General features: G+C 41.5%; 1 protein-coding gene across 1 annotated transcript in view; it reads right to left on the minus strand.

The window, feature by feature from the left end:
• The window catches only part of LIMCH1 (LIM and calponin homology domains 1), a 324,230-nt gene that overhangs the window by 73,728 nt on the left and 234,733 nt on the right, over window positions 1–15,769 (minus strand). The window contains exons 8-10 of the mRNA XM_035005588.1: window positions 11,410–11,662; window positions 9,838–10,104; window positions 1,613–1,915 (exon numbers count right to left, since the gene is read on the minus strand). Coding sequence (XP_034861479.1) covers window positions 1,613–1,915; window positions 9,838–10,104; window positions 11,410–11,662 — 823 coding nt within the window. The remainder of the gene's footprint in view (window positions 1–1,612; window positions 1,916–9,837; window positions 10,105–11,409; window positions 11,663–15,769) is intronic.

Consider the following 15,769-nt stretch of genomic DNA (forward strand, 5'->3'; position numbering starts at 1 on the left):
GCCAGAAAACCGAGAGGTATTCTTTTGTTACCTGGATGATGTGGTGTCTTTGCAGAGCCTCTACAGGTTGGGAAGGCTACAGAATTTTCTGTTTAATTTTAGTTTGGGAAAGGGGATGAAGGAAGGGCAGAGGCAAGAGCCACGAGGGGCCTTCTCTTCTTTCATCAGTTCTTTGATGCTCTCTAGAGAGGTCATGGGCCATCCCAGACTCAGAGCCATGTCCCCAAACACAGAGTCAGGTGACAAATGAGGCTGGAAATACCGGGAATTAAAATTGCATGCAGGAGAAAGGAAAAAAGGGAGATACAAAAGCAACTCCTTTTCCTAACTCAAGTTGCTGATCCCCATCAATGTGCGTTGGTGCTAGTCAGTTGTCCAGAAGTGTTTGTTTCACGTGCAACAGCGGATCCCTCCCACAAGGCCCTCCTAGAATGGTTTGTTACAAGGCACGCCAACAAGAGCAGCACAGGGCGAGAGACTCCCGAAGCTAGAGTGTGTCCTGTAAAAAAATCACGCCAGGCTTCTGTGCTCTAACCCCTGTTCTATATCCCAGGAGCGTCCACACATTTCGTACCTGGTACTTTCCAGAACAACAGCAACAAGCACCACTGACTACTCCACTGAGCTCAGTGACTCTGCCCAAAGAACCATTTGAACTGTGTAAAACACAGTTAAGATGTTTATATTCTTCGTTCAGCAGAATTTACAAACCCCCCTAAATGAGGGGCAAAGAGATGGCAATTTGACAATGCAAATCTCTGATTCTGGTATAAGGAAAAAATGCAAGAATCATCAACTCTGTGTGATGAAATTTAGCAAGCTGACACCTTCAATAAATTCATATCCCTCCTAGGATAAAAATCACTGGCCAAAACCCATTTTGCTACAGTTTTCCTTTCCCAAATGAAGAGGATGGGAAAAAGGCTGCGAAAGGAAAACTCATTCAAAAACAATTTCTATAAAAGAACAAACAGAAACATATTATATTTTTGAGAAGGTTTTTTTTTTGGTTCCACACCCAGTGTAGAGCCCAATGCGGGGCTTGAAATCATGACCCTGAGATCAAGAGTCAGATGCTCAACCGACTGAGCCACCCAGGCACCCCGGTTTTGTGTGTGTGTTTTTAATGAGAAATATCCATCATTAAATGTCTAAGTGATTTTGCTGGTATGTGGAAAGAAAGAGCAAGCCTCATTTTCTTCCCCTCCCAATATCTAAAAGGAGCCAATAAGGGAGAAGAGCCTACAGCTAAGGAATGACTGTGTTTTCTGCTTCCTGCGAATGGACTGGAGCAGCTTTGGGTGGTGGCCACCCCTGATTGGCAATGGTACATGTCTGCTTGTGCCAGTAACGCCAATCATTTGTGGTGATGTGTCCACTGGAACTCAAAGTTTATTTGGTGAATTCAGCCCTATTTTGGACATGGCCATTCTAGTCTCTGCCACTGCATTTAGGGAGACTGGATATCTGGAGTTCTGCTTCAAAACAAACCACCATTACCGATTATTTGTAACTGGGAAAGGAAAGAAAGGAATGGGGGCCTATGACACACGTCACCTTCACTTAATTATGCCCCCTCTCTCACTCACACAAACACACACACAGCGCACACCTTTTATATTCTAGACTTTTCTTTTCTGAAATTCCCTTTGAGAGCGGTTTGCTGCTCTCTGATTTCTCTGCCTCCTTTTTTCGGTAAGGCCCATAGAGGAGTTGATTCAATGGCACTGCTGGCTTGGTCTGGTTCATCCTCGCTCTCCTTGCAGCAAAGTCATCTTTCTCAAGATCAGGCCGCCGACATGCAACTTCCTCTTCTGACTCTGAATCTTTGCCCCGTTGGTGGGTCAGGAAAGGGTTTCCTTTGCGAAGGTTAATGTCATGAACAGCTTCTTTCTCATTACTTAATTGCTTGTGACTGATGGAGCAAAATTAAAGAGAACCCTCCATGTGATCAGACCAAATATTCTTTTAAATCCCCATCTCCAGACACACACATTGTGTTGTTAGTGAAAGGTCTTCTCGGTATCGTTAGTTTAGATGACATCTGTTTGCTATTTTAGTCCAGGGTTGTAGCATAGTTAGAGTGGGTTTTAAAACCTTGAATTTAACCAGCTACTAGCAATGCTAAAAAGTCATTTAATTGACAGGGCCCCATCAGCATCAGCAATGCAGGATCCTAAATGGCTCTGAGAAGGACAATCCAAACTCTTGCCATGAAATTGGAAAGAGTAGATAGTTTTTGGTTGTTCTTTTTTCTTTAGAACATTAGCAATGCACCCAACAGGCACACAATTTGTTTTTGAGTGACAGGGCAACAATTTGAGCCACCAAGAAACTGATCTGGGGGAAAGCTAATGCAGGCAGCTGTGTGTGACAGCAAACCTAGACTATGTACCCGATCGCAAAGTGTGAGGAAGGTCTTTCTGCAGAGCTGAGCTAACCTGAAGCATCTGGAAGACTTTATGACTATTCACAGGATGGACCCGGGGCATAAATGCTTCTTTTGCCCTGCACCTCCCCACGAGCAGCTCTGTATTCGATCTTCTACCCCAACGAATGTCCACCTCTTAGCTCTTCTTCATCATATGTTGGATGTCAAGTAAATTGTGACCAAACATTTTGCCAAAATAGCTAAAAAAAAAAAAATCAATACTTTGTGCTATTTCCATTTTCAAAGAGATATTAAAGACTTTTCAAACTTTCAAATGCCTGAATGCAGTTAAATGGTGGAATATCAGGACTCTTCACTTAGTTTTGTTTTTTGTTTTCGTTGGAGGCATGTGGGATAGGAATAGGGTTGAATGTGTCCATCTGGGATTCATACAAACTCCTCTCCCCCTGCTCATAGGCTCAGCCTTGCTTCTAAGTAATTATTATTCTAAGTAATAATAAAATGTTAAAACTTTTAAAAATCATTATCTTCTCGTTTCATAAAGATAAGTAAATAAAATATCTTGACTCCTATTGCTCACCTACTTTGTATCCAATTTCTAAGAGAAAATTAAGAGTAAAGTCTTCATCCTCAAAGGACAACTCATCTCAGAAATGAAGAAGGAGGAATTAGCCTAGCTAGGAGTAAAATGAACAATGAGACTCTTATACCCTGATCAACCAGGCCGCCTGCTTTCTGCTACCCTGCTCCATACTGCTCCTGAGGGGGCTACATCTTAAGACTATAGCAGGCCCTCACTCCATCTGACTTTTTGGAAAATCAAATCATCACTAATCATGCCCAGAAAATTCCTTTTTCTCACTGCTGCCATTGTCCTCAATAAAAATTTAAAATACAGAATTTGGAAGTGGTTGGCAGCGCTTTGCTCCCCAAATACATTTATTTCTTAAAATATGAAATCCTGCCCTTTGAGTTGCACACCTGACTCCCAGGGTCCTGCCTGGCCCCTCCTGGATGGTGCTCATGCTCCTCCCCACCTCCTTAGCCAACGCATCTGGCAAGTACCAACTGGTGTTGGTTGACTATAGCCGTAAGAAAGGCCAATGGAAATCACAGGCCATTGAATTCATGTCTTCAAAAAAGCATTATTTAAAAAGCACAATGTTAATGACAAAGAAAGTGGCTAACAATTATTGAGCACACACTATTGGCTGGAATTCCTTCTAAGTGTTAGTTCATTTAAACCTAATACCAACCCTGCAATGTTAGTGTTATTAGCATCACCATTTTAAGAGAGTAGAAACTAGGTTCTAGGTTCAGAAACTTGCCCAAGGTCAAAGTGCCAGGGCTTCAGTTAAAATTCACACCCAGGCTGTCTGGCTCCAGGGGTTCTCTTCTAACCACTATACTGTGCGTTAAGCAAAAAACCCAGCCAGGAAGAGTATTGAAAGCAGAACATCATATAAAAAATAAGGCATTATCATGACTATGGTAGTAGGAGAAAGAAAAGTATTTTAGTTACTAAATAAAGGGACCTTGTGAGTTGTGCTTAGGCTGGAGTTGTGATTTGCATTGCTGGTCACAGACAGCAATGTTCTGCTAGGATTAATGATAGCAGAATGCTAACTAATCATACCTTACAATGCTTGCATGGCACTTTACAGTTTACAAAGCGCTTTCAAACTCATTATCTCATCTCAGCTGATCCGACTCCAAGTTCAGGCGGGGAGCGGACCCCTAGCTGGAACCTCGTACGTTCAAAAGCAGCACTCTTTTCATTTTTTGACCAGGGGTCTTGGGTTACCATCTCCCCCTCAACTCAGGCAGAATTCTTTAGAATAAAACATATGCGTTTATGCAAATGACCATGCCAATTTGTGATGCCAATTTGAGCAGGGAGAATCTGGTGTTCTCTGGATCACAGGAGCCCAAGCCCTGCTACAGATTCCCCGGGGTGTTTCTTTTTAGGCTAAATGCCCAGCGTGGCAGCACTTGTTTCAAGCGATCTCAATTTAGATGTGTGGACTTAAAAAAAAAAAAAAAAAGACGGTGAAGAAAGCTTTCTGTATCACTGGCCACTGAAAGCCACTCCCTACCCACTTGGAAAAAAAGAAAAAAAAACCAAAATGGTCATAATGCCTGATTTTCCGCTACTTGCTTGAATCCTGTAAATTCAGAGTTTCAAGGCAAACTCAGAAAAAGAGGGGAAAAAAGATAATAACACAAAATCTGAACTGGTACTTTTGGCCATGCAGTAATACTTACGGTGTATAAGGTAGATATAAAAGATTGTGTTCACAGGTATCTAGTTACTGAAATTTTTAAGTAACCTGTTACAAATGTGCTTTTCTTTTTCCCTTGAAGGACCTTGAGGGCCGTCTGTTGTCAAGCTTCAGTATGTTCTACTTCAGTTTTCAACAATTACAACTCTCTGAGCCTCTAATGTATTTCAGATACGCTAACCTTCCTGACAACCCTGTGAGCTAGGAATTCTCACGTCTACTTTGTAGAGGAGAATACTGAGGCTTCTAGTTCCAGTCATCTGAATTTAGGTAAATAAAGTGAATTTCAGGGGCAGACTCAGGTTATCTGGCTTGATATTCATGGGGGAAGTTTGAGGCTTTGATTTTTTCGAGCCATTCATAGATGAGTCACTTTGGGAAGAAGGGGCTGCTCTTTGGGCGCAGCTCGCAGCTTCGCTCAGAAGCAATACGGTTCAACGTGAAACGAGACATGCCCAGCATGGCTTCCAGCCTTGCAACTGCGTCCAACCTCATCTAAAACAGGCAAAGCTATCTTGGTAGGAGAGGTTACGGGCTCGAAGCAGGTGAGGGGGAAGAAAAAGCTCTTGGCTCAAAGTTATAGGTTTCTTTCTTTTTTTTTTTTTTTTTTAAAGATTTTATTTATTTATTTGACAGGGAGAGACATAGCGAGAGAGGGAACACAAGCAGGGGGAGTGGGAGAGGGAGAAGCAGGCTTCCCGCTGAGCAGGGAGCCCAATTCGGGGCTCGATCCCAGGACCCTGGGACCATGACCTGAGCCGAAGGCAGACGCTTAACGACTGAGCCACCCAGGCGCCACCCAAAGTTATAGGTTTCAAAGTGAATGAGATAATGATTGAAACGAAGGAAGGACTGGCATTTTCTTTCACCCCTTTTCCCTTGGTAAAACACAAGCAACCAGCTCAGACTGGCAGCCAGTCTGTTCTATTGAAAGAAACTGGGCTCTCCTGGGAATGTCAGGGGCAACACCAGAAACCTCCTGGCTCACCCACTGCCCACACAGTGCGACCACAACCAGGGTCACAGAGGCTCCTGCAAGCTATGTGTCTGTCTGCTCCCGATCCCCAAGGGTCTGTTCAGCAACAACCAGGGACACAGGAGTCTGCTGAGCAGGGGTGTAGAGGAATACGTGTCTGGCACTTAGCTGCATCCACTCTTTCCTCTAAAGATTTCAAAAATGTCTATTGTTCCTTGGAGGGTTTTTTTGCCCTCTGTAATTAATTACCATGTGGTTGAGAAGATCCACAGACCAGAGGAAAAGACTGAGTGCTGAAACATATGAAAACAATTAGAAAAGAAGTACAGTCACGTGAAACCTATAATTCAGTTCGAAAAAAAAAAAAGTTTACTTCTCCAATGGGAAACACCAAGTAAGAGAACTCAAATCTCCATGGCATTTTAATTCAGGGGAAGTGGATCTTGGTTCCCATTTTATCCTCTTAAAAACAGAAATCTTGGCTTTTTGGCAGAGTCTCATATTTTGGGGGTAATTAAGCTAACTTAATCATAAACTAAAATAGAAGAAAAAGTAGTTTATATACTTCTTACTTCAGTGGTGACTCTAATAAATATTAAACTCCACATATTTATTAAGAAGCCCTACTTTCTGTCCCTTGATGCTAAGATACCTCCTAATATATGGTTTGACAGGAAGCTTGGGACTTCTGCGCTTCTAAACTCATGTGAAAATGGAGTACCATGCTCTCTTACTCCTTTTTATATACTGAATTAGAAATAACACAAGGAGGTGTTTGAGAATACTTGGGAAAAAACAACAGTAAAACAGCCTATAGAAATAAAGCCTTGTCCTCTGTCTGTGTACCTCCATCCCTTGCCCATGACTTTGTATGATTACCCATCTCTACAGACTCAGAATTTCCCAGCCAAGAAATGGACCACAGAACATATGTTGGGCCTCTTGCTGGGTTCAAAGATGTGGAAGCCAAAATTCATCTGGATGGCAAAGACAGGAGATGGAGGTTAAATGTTTTGAGAGACATCAGCATATTTACATATTTTGTATTCTTATTTTTCAGATACCAAGAAGCCTTTTCATCTTTATGTGTTTCATTCCAGTTAAGCTACTTTCTGCCACATGAAAACCAGGATAAACTTAGCATGACTTTCAACTCTGATGAAGGCTACAGAAAGTAAATGACAGGGACACAGATAGGCCAGGCTAGTGACACGGGATGTATAAACCCTTTAGAGAGAGCTAGCAGCTGAATAATCTGCCAACAAATGAATTCTGGGTGTTCGGAGACACAATGTCACATTGCTGTTGGGCACATTCTCTGGGAATATGCAAAATTTTCCTGAACCCAATTTTAAATATTAAGCCAGAAGATCTCAGGTGTGATGATCTTAACAGACCTGGGAATTTCTGCTTAATAGAGCTAACTTGGATGAAATATGTAAACAACTGAGCCAGATGACAGGAAATGTGGACGGGAGCAAAGTTTTCCATATAAATATAATATTCATCCATCAGAATTACATTTGTAAACTAACCATGATTCTAGGTTTGTGCACAGAATGGGAACTATGATAAAAGATTTCAATATTTCATTACAAAATAAACCTCACAGTCACTGACACAGGACACCCATGGAATTCCCAGACTTGTCCCATCTCTTATCTCCATCACCATGATTCCTGGGTGTGCTGAGTTAACTTAATGAGGCTCCCCACTCATATCTTGTTGCTCTTTTGGATACTCTGAAGATGATATAGAGATTCCTTGAAAAATTAAAAATACATCTGCTATATGACCTGGCAATCTCACTTCTGGCTATTTATCCAAAACAATTGAAGTCAAGATCCCTAAAAGATAGTAGTAGCACACTCCCATGTTCACTGCTATACTATTCACAATAGCCAAGATGTGGAGACAACCTAAATGTCCACTACTGGACGAATGCAAGAAAATGTGACATTCATACATAATGGATTATCACTCAGTCTTTAAAAAGAAGAAAATTCTGCACTATGTGATAATACAGATGAACCTTGAGGACATTATGTTACGTGAAATAAGCTAGTCACAGAAGGAAAAATACTGCACGATTCCTCTGTATGTGATAATACAGATGAACCTTGAGGACATTATGTTACATGAAATAACCTAGTCACAGAAGGAAAAATACTGCACGATAGATATGCCATATCTAAGAGTCAAATACATAGTATCAAAGAATAGAATGGTGGTTGCCAGGGGCTGAGGGAGGGGGAAATGGGGAGTTGCTAATCAATGGGCATAAAGTTTCAGTTAGGCTGGATGAACAAATTCTAGAGATCTAGTGTACAACATCATATCTATAGTTAACAAAACTCTTTTGAACAATTCAAGATTTGTTCAGAGGGGAGATCTCATGTTAAGTGTTCTTACCACAGTAAAATGGATTTTTTTTAAATGGGAAAAGGTGGCACAGCATATGGAAGAAGAAACCCGAATAGCCAATACACATATTATAATATTCAACCAGATTGGTAATTATAGAAAAATCAATCTTTAAAAATGAGATTCATTTTAACCAAGCGGAGTTGTAACTTTTGAAAATGATAATAAAACAGAAAAAAAAATACCACGGTGTCTTCAGTAAATTTTAGCTTAAAGACTTCTCAGATGTGATAAAAACGAAGTTATGTGTGTCAAGGATATTAAGATTAAAATTTTTTTGTAAATTCATACTCTTACCTATAATACCTACTCCCACTGGGCCCTAAATTTGAAAACAGAAGGAAAAGTCTGAAAAATGAAACGTGGTAAGGGGATACTATTCATTTTTGTGTTCTCGGCATCGAGCTTGTTCTCTGATACAAGTAATACTAAAATGATGTTGAAAAAATATGTGTCTGATAAGGTCTCTGTACCAAAATTTATAGAATATCTGGATTTGATTTTGTTTTTTATGATTCTATATTACTCTCTATTATCTCAGAAAAACAGAGAGCTGCTTGGAACACAAGCACAATTTTATGGCAGAGTTTTCTAGAAGCACATATATGTTTAGGATAGATATACTTATCTGTGAGATACCACAGACAGGGAAGAAGTATACCCTTGGGGTTTTTGTTTTTGTTTTTTTAATCAATACAAAGCTACTCTAGAATTAAATACATATAAGTCAATGCTGGAACTTTCAGTTTAAGAACTAGACCATATAGCTCTAACCACATTTGGAATTGTACAGAGAAATGGAAAATGTTCTGTTAAATGTGTGGGAGGCAGATGTGGTACTGTAGTCTGAACATTTGGATCTGGCCACCAGGTCAGCGGTAACTAGCTCTCAGACCAGCAAGTCACTTACTACCACTGATCCTCAGTTTACCCTTCTTGAAAATGGGTACATCACCTACTTCTCCCAATTAAATGGAACAGCAGATGGCAACGGAATTTCAATTATCAAACTGTTATGAATTTTAAATTGTCAAATAAATTTTCATCTCATTATGATTTGTTAGGAACTTTGTGGTTATTATATGAGAAAAATTAAGCAGCTTCTCAAAACACTACCTAAAACTGTAGAACTATAGTTTTCTGTGGCTTGGGCTGCTGAAGGTTTCCATCACACATGTAATATGAAGTCAGCCGTGCTGGATGCTGGTGCCCTTGTTACACTTAAGAGAAGGAATTACTCCGTTCTTTGTTTTTGAATCACAGTGCCTTAGGAAACGAGTCAAGTAAGTGCGATCTTACCACTCCCTTGGGACAAAGAAAGTAAGTGGGTTTTTGTAAGCCAACCACTCTTTCTAAAGAGAGTGCTCCCCATTTCAAAGGAACGATTTTCCAGTGATGTGTCAAGTAAGGTAAGAGCCATTTAGGAGTAGCGTGAAAATTAACAAGCCGCAAACAACTGAAAAATAAAATGTTATTGCTAGGTGAATCCCGCAGCCCACAAATGACTGACCACTAATCCTTGACTAGGACAAGGTCTAATCAAGCAGCAAGAAGCTCACTCTTCACCTCCATTTAGAACAACCAAGTTCTTGGTGGAGACACGCCCCTGCAAAGACTCGCAGCTGTCTACTTGCTGGAGGAGGAGAAGCGGGGAATCGAGCTGCAAAGGGGAAACAGGATGGAAACTCCAGCAAGCCAGGCAGATTCCAAACCCCAGGCATGACCAGAGGCGGCCAGGCCAGCCTTCGGCCTGCGGAGCTAACCTGGCAAAGCGCTGTGCCGCAGGCATGACCTTGATTCCAGCTTGTTCTAGCCTTCGGCGCTTTTGGATTTCAACGGCATCTTTTTCTTCAGACTTGGGAGCTGGTGCCTCCACAGCCCCCTCTGGAGGAGGCTGCTCCTGGCCACTGCCAGTGGGCAATTCTAACCCACCATCAGAAGGCTTCCCACCAGGATCCACGGGGCCGACTGGGTCCTCTTCACAAGGAGACCCCACTTCACTTCCCTCTTCCTCTATTGTTTCAGGACAGCTAGTGAGTTGGACAACACAGTTTACCAAACTAACAGTCTGGGCTGGGGAGCAAGCCATACGTCATTTCCTGGTCATTCTGATATTATTTTTCACTTAAAAAAAAAGTCATAGCATGCAATATGATCCTGGTAACGCGAAGAAAGTTAAATGCGGCCATTAATTTGTTAATAAATATGATGCATCATAATCTTAACAGTAAGAGCTACTTAAAAATTGATATTGAAAGGCAAAAAGCCTTTTCTGCTGGAAAGGTAAAAGTCATGTTTGATTCAATCATCAAAACTTTCAATAAAATGTTTATTCCATGAAATTCATAGATAATAAAGGTGGATTATTAGAAATAAGCATGCAGTGATCAGGGTGGTTTTGCTCAAAGGATTAGACTGGACCATAAGTTTCTTTTATTGGACTAGAAGGTTCTTGAAGGCAGGGACTCTACCTTATTTACTACTGGGTCCCCGGTGCCTAAAAGACAGAGCCTAGCATGTAGTAGGTGCCGAATAAATACCTGCAGACTAAATGAATGCATAAATATAAAGACATAATCAGAGTTTAGGGGAAATTCCTGCTTGCTTCTCTAAAGAGATGAGCAGTTCAATGTATCGTCCGTTGACTAGGAGTTTCTCCAAGCGATTCTGAAGCCTGTTTCATGCATCCCTTACATACTTGAGCTTGTATCTAGATAATCACGTATCTAGATTTAAGAAAAAGACTTCTTGCATAGAGATGTGGCTTTCTGCACCTAATTTAACAGGAGTGGGAGTCAGGCAGTCTCCTCAGAAAGACATGGGTGACAGATCTGCTCTCCATGTCCCCTCACTAGAACTGGTTTCAAAAATCTGCTCATTAGACAAGGGATCTGTTGAGTACCACTGTGTGGCAGGCACTGTTCTCGGTGCCTTCATGAAGCTTAGATTCTGTCATTACAATCTCTCTCCAAAGAGCTGTCTTGCCCACTGCCATTTGTAATCTTTTTTTTTTAAATAAGATTTTATTTATTTATTTCTATGACTGAGAGAGACACAACGAGAGAGGGAACACAAGCAGGGGGAGCGAGAGAGGGAGAAGCAGGCTTCCCGCTGAGCGGGGAGCCCGATGCGGGGCTCGATCCCAGGACCCCGGGATCACGACCTGAGCCGAAGGCAGACGCTCAACGACTGAGCCACCCAGGTGCCCCTGCCATTTGTAATCTGACATCGAGGTTCTGGAATGGTTATCTGAGCTCGATCGTGTGCTGGAGCTGTGTGGTCCCTTCACCGCCAGTGCGCAAGCCAGGATGGGGGCAGCATAGCTCAGGGCTTACCTGAAGGGCCTCTCCCCACCCAGGGGGGAGGTGGCAGTACTCCAGCTCTTGCGGTATTCCTCTCGCTCTGCTTTCTTCTTCCTCAGAGGAGCAGGGACGTAGGCCGTCTGATTGCTTTTGTTCGGGAGGTACTGGTTAAAAGGCACTGCTGATTTCGGCTCACCGTGGGAAGTCCGCCTCGCAGACATGTCATCCTTCTTCACATCTGGCAGCTTCCGATGTGGCAAGTCGGATTCCGAGTCACTTCCTCTCCCTGGGGAAGAGAGGATGGGTGCTGAAAATGTGCGCGGGGGTAGCTGAACAGTTCCCGATGGCGAGTGTGCTGTATTAGGGATGTGGTTAGATCTGTGGGTGCTGGGGATTCCTTCCTTCAATTATTCACTTAACGAATCTGAAGTATCCGTCTAAATTAGTCTGTTCTGGGAAAAGCTCCGAACTCAAATCAGAGGGAAAAAAATTCAATTGAAAAAATAGAGGTAAGCCTAATTGTATCTGAGAACTACGATTCGCAACACAGTTGCAGCAGAACTAGAGGCTGCTCAGATTCTGCCACTCTGCAAAGAAAAGACATAAATCAACCGATGGAGTTTCTACTGAACACCTGCTATTGCGTGTCTTACACTGTGCTAGATATTCACACAAATAAGAATTATAAAGGATTCTGTTTTATAGAGGAGATGTCATAAAATGACATTTTTGTCTTGGAGGTACCTTTAACAATCCATGAAACGCCTGGAGAATATTAGTTATCATCAAGGGGCAAAGACGGCTAAGAAGAAAAGGAATTTGGAAAATGGCAGATTTAGATTAGACCAAGGGTTTGCCTTCCAGGAAGTGGTTTGAGTTACAATAAAAGCATATTCCCAGAGCCCTTCCTGGTACCCATAGCTGAAGGCCATCTTTTCTTCCTGTGAGCCCCATGGCCCAATCTAGTCTTTTCTTCGGGCACATTACCCTTTCGACCTTGTATTCTGAGAACAAGGGCTTTACATCATTTACAGCACTGATCACAGCGTCTTTGCACCTAGTGGGTATTTTCAAATTATCTGAGGAATAAATGAATTGGTTTGGCTTAAAGAGTGTTTTAGGCAACGCAAGAGAATTCAATGTTGCCAAATCAGTTTTGGGGGGGGCAAGAGCCCCAATAATTATCTTGTATCCCTGTTTCCTGAGTCTCATCTCACTCAATTGGTAAGATCTATGAGAGCGAAGCTGTCATTAAAACAAACACTACTATTACAGAGGCCGCCATGTGAGAGTTGGTTGGAAACTCTTCATCAACGAGAGGATCAGGAATAGGTTACTCAACTTCGTTGACAGCAACTAAAATTTACTTCTTTACATTTGTGAAAAGAGCCTTCAACTGAGTCAAGAGATGGGGCAGCCTAGCCAACTGGGCAGTGCACAGGGTCTTAAGCCAGATCTACTTTGTTTTGAGCTCTGCCACTCACTAGCTGTGAGACTCTGCAGTTGTTAACTCACCTCTTGAAGCCTCAGTTTCCCCAATCTGCAAAGTGAGGATAATAACGCCACCTACTTTGTAGGGCTTTTGCGAGGACCGCATACATGTAAACTGTTGGTATAGTACTTGGTACAGGGTAAGTGCTTGATAAATGCTGACTACTCTCGATGTCATCATAGTTCTCGACCTGTCGCTACTGAGCTGTGGGCTCCTAGGCTGGCTCTATCACACTTGCCTGTCCTCTTCTGTAAAAATTAGAATGAAATGATTTGCCCTGAAGATTAAATGATTTAATGGCTTTTAAAAGACTTTACAAGTTAAAAGCATTGACCATAAACAAGTCGTTCATTGTTGCAGGATGAAATAGGCAGTTTATGAATTATTCATCGCACTTGCTTTCAGCCTCCCTTCTGAAGTTTTGACCGTTTCAGTACTTGCTGGTTTTTGATTCATAACTTAGCACCTTCCCACCCCAAGTCTTTCATCAACGGTATCCACCTGTCTCAGTGTCCCAGTGGAACGTTTAGAGGCCCCGTGAAATCTTTATAAACAAACGCTAACACTGCCTTCCCTTGCCAAACTCTTAGATTTGTTTTCTGATTTAGTATTATCCCCATTTTACAGAGGTGGAAACAGAGGCTCAGAGACGCAGAAAGAGCCCCTTCCACATGGCTGGAACGTAATGGCTCAGGACTCCCAATTTCTTTCTCCAGACTCCAATCCAAAGTTCCTTCCTCTGTGACGAACTTCTCTTGGAGAAATGTCCTCTGCTTAAAGCATCCTGACTAGGGGAAGCACTACACTTTCTCGAATAAACGAATGAAAGAAAATGATTCTTCAATCATCTATGAAGGCTTAGTAATGAATTAAGAGTTGTCTCCATTTTCTAATGTCTAAAATCCTATCATCTATGAACCTTCTTTGTGTACAGTATCTAAAAACATATTATCTGTAATAATCTCAGTGAAAGTCTCAAAATAGGTTGTTTAACAAATACACAGATCACCCTTTTCCTTCCCACAATTACTCTTTGATAAATGTCTTCAACAGACAGTGCAAGGAAAGTTAATTTGCAGATGCCCTGAGGCAGAGTGACTCAGTTGAAAGAAGTGCAGTTTTCTGGACTTAGGGGCCAGGCTCTAATTTCGGCTCCATCCTACTAGCTGTGTAGCTCTGCGAAATTTAAACCCTCCGTTCCTCAGGGTCCTCATCGGACACATGGAGATGTTAAGGCAGCTCTGACAGGTATTGTGAGGATTCAAGAAGATGGTGCAAAGCATCTAGGGAGTAGCTGGTACAACACACCCTCAGTAAATGCTAGAATCCTTATCAAAGGCCAGGACTTCCAAAGAGTTTGACTTCACCCCGAAAACACAGATATATATACTAGGGTGGCTTCGCTATTTATACCCAAAGTTAGGAAATGACAATGCAGCACATGTTGATGATGATACTACTTTATCAAAGTCTGAGTCTTCCTTCCCCGAGGGCTACATTTCTCCCCTTTCCAGTAACTGGAGTTGGGGGGGGACGTTCTTTTTTCCCCATATTTTGGCCATATACACCCCTAGCCCTTGGCTTTCTCATCTCCCTCTACCACCTTAATTTCTTTCATTCCTTATTTCTCTCCCTCAACTCCTCTTTTCTATAAAAGAACACTCATTTAACAAAATACATCATATTTCTAAACTATGTTCTTCATTTTAAATGCATCTGAGTAGAAAGGTTTATGTTTCCTCTTCAGTGAGGTCCATTAAGTGGCCTCAGGAGGATGCTAGCAGAGGTGAGGGGAGGAACCGGGACCTGTGTAGCAAGACAGATTGGCGGAACTAACCCTGGGGACCCACAGCATCCCGACCGGGTAGCTCTCGGGTGCAACCCATAGAATCGCGGCACCTCTTATGAGCGTGGTTCTTGACTGTCCCCACTGAATGGGTCAGTGGGCCTTGAAGATATTAAAATATTGACCCAATGTGGAACTGGACAATTTTATGCTAAGATTTTCCCTAATTGATTGTGAGTCCTTAGGAAATAAATTTTCAAGACTTAAAAAAAAAAATGTTCTTCTAAATTTGAAAGTGTTTATTAGGACTAGCAATCTTATTGATTAGCATCATTAAAAATAGACCATAAATTCTAATAAAACACAACACCTATTTGAATAAAATTACACTATTTTTAAAGGCAGATTTTAAAAAGTGTGTGTGTGTGTGTGTGTGTGTGTGTGTTTTAAACCTCATTAGGTCTTGATTTGTTTATAAGAACATAAGCCTGAAGGTATCAGGCTGCTTGGTGAAATCTATGTTTAAGGTGCTCTCTTTCATGGATGGTGTTCCGTGAGGCTCAATTTCATATTATTCTTTACATGGAAAAATATTTATAAAAAGACTCTAGCTTATCAATCTTAATTGCTGCAAATTAAATTGTGCCTCTCAGCACATATTAGTGCAATATTAGTAATTACCATCTCAAATCCCTTCAAGATGTCACTCGTTACAAACTCTGAGCCCCTCAAAGCTGTGAAAGAATATAAAACCACTTATAAAACCAAGATGAACAAAGTAATAATTTTTTAAAAAAACAATCAAAATAAAATGAAATAATCTGGTTCAGATATGTTTTGTGCAAGTAAATCTACCTTTTGGTTATGTTAAACTTCAGTTAGGTCACGTACTTGGCATTGTAACTTCTAATGCTGTGGATGGTACTTAAGATGTCATATAAAATTTTAGAAATGTTTTTCAAGCAGTTCACAATGCACCATGGAATTCTTTTGGAGTCACATACTATGTTGCCCTGAGGCTAATCTATTTGTTGGAAAGCTTAAGCACTAAACAAAGGCATTAGTTCAGTCATTCTAGAATTTAAAAAATTTATTAGGTAAACAGAAGTTGTGGG

This window comes from Mirounga leonina, unplaced genomic scaffold (genome assembly GCF_011800145.1).
Source record: "Mirounga leonina isolate KUSES-001 unplaced genomic scaffold, KU_Mleo_1.0 Mir_129, whole genome shotgun sequence".
In the NCBI taxonomy this organism is placed as follows: Eukaryota; Metazoa; Chordata; class Mammalia; order Carnivora; family Phocidae; genus Mirounga; species Mirounga leonina.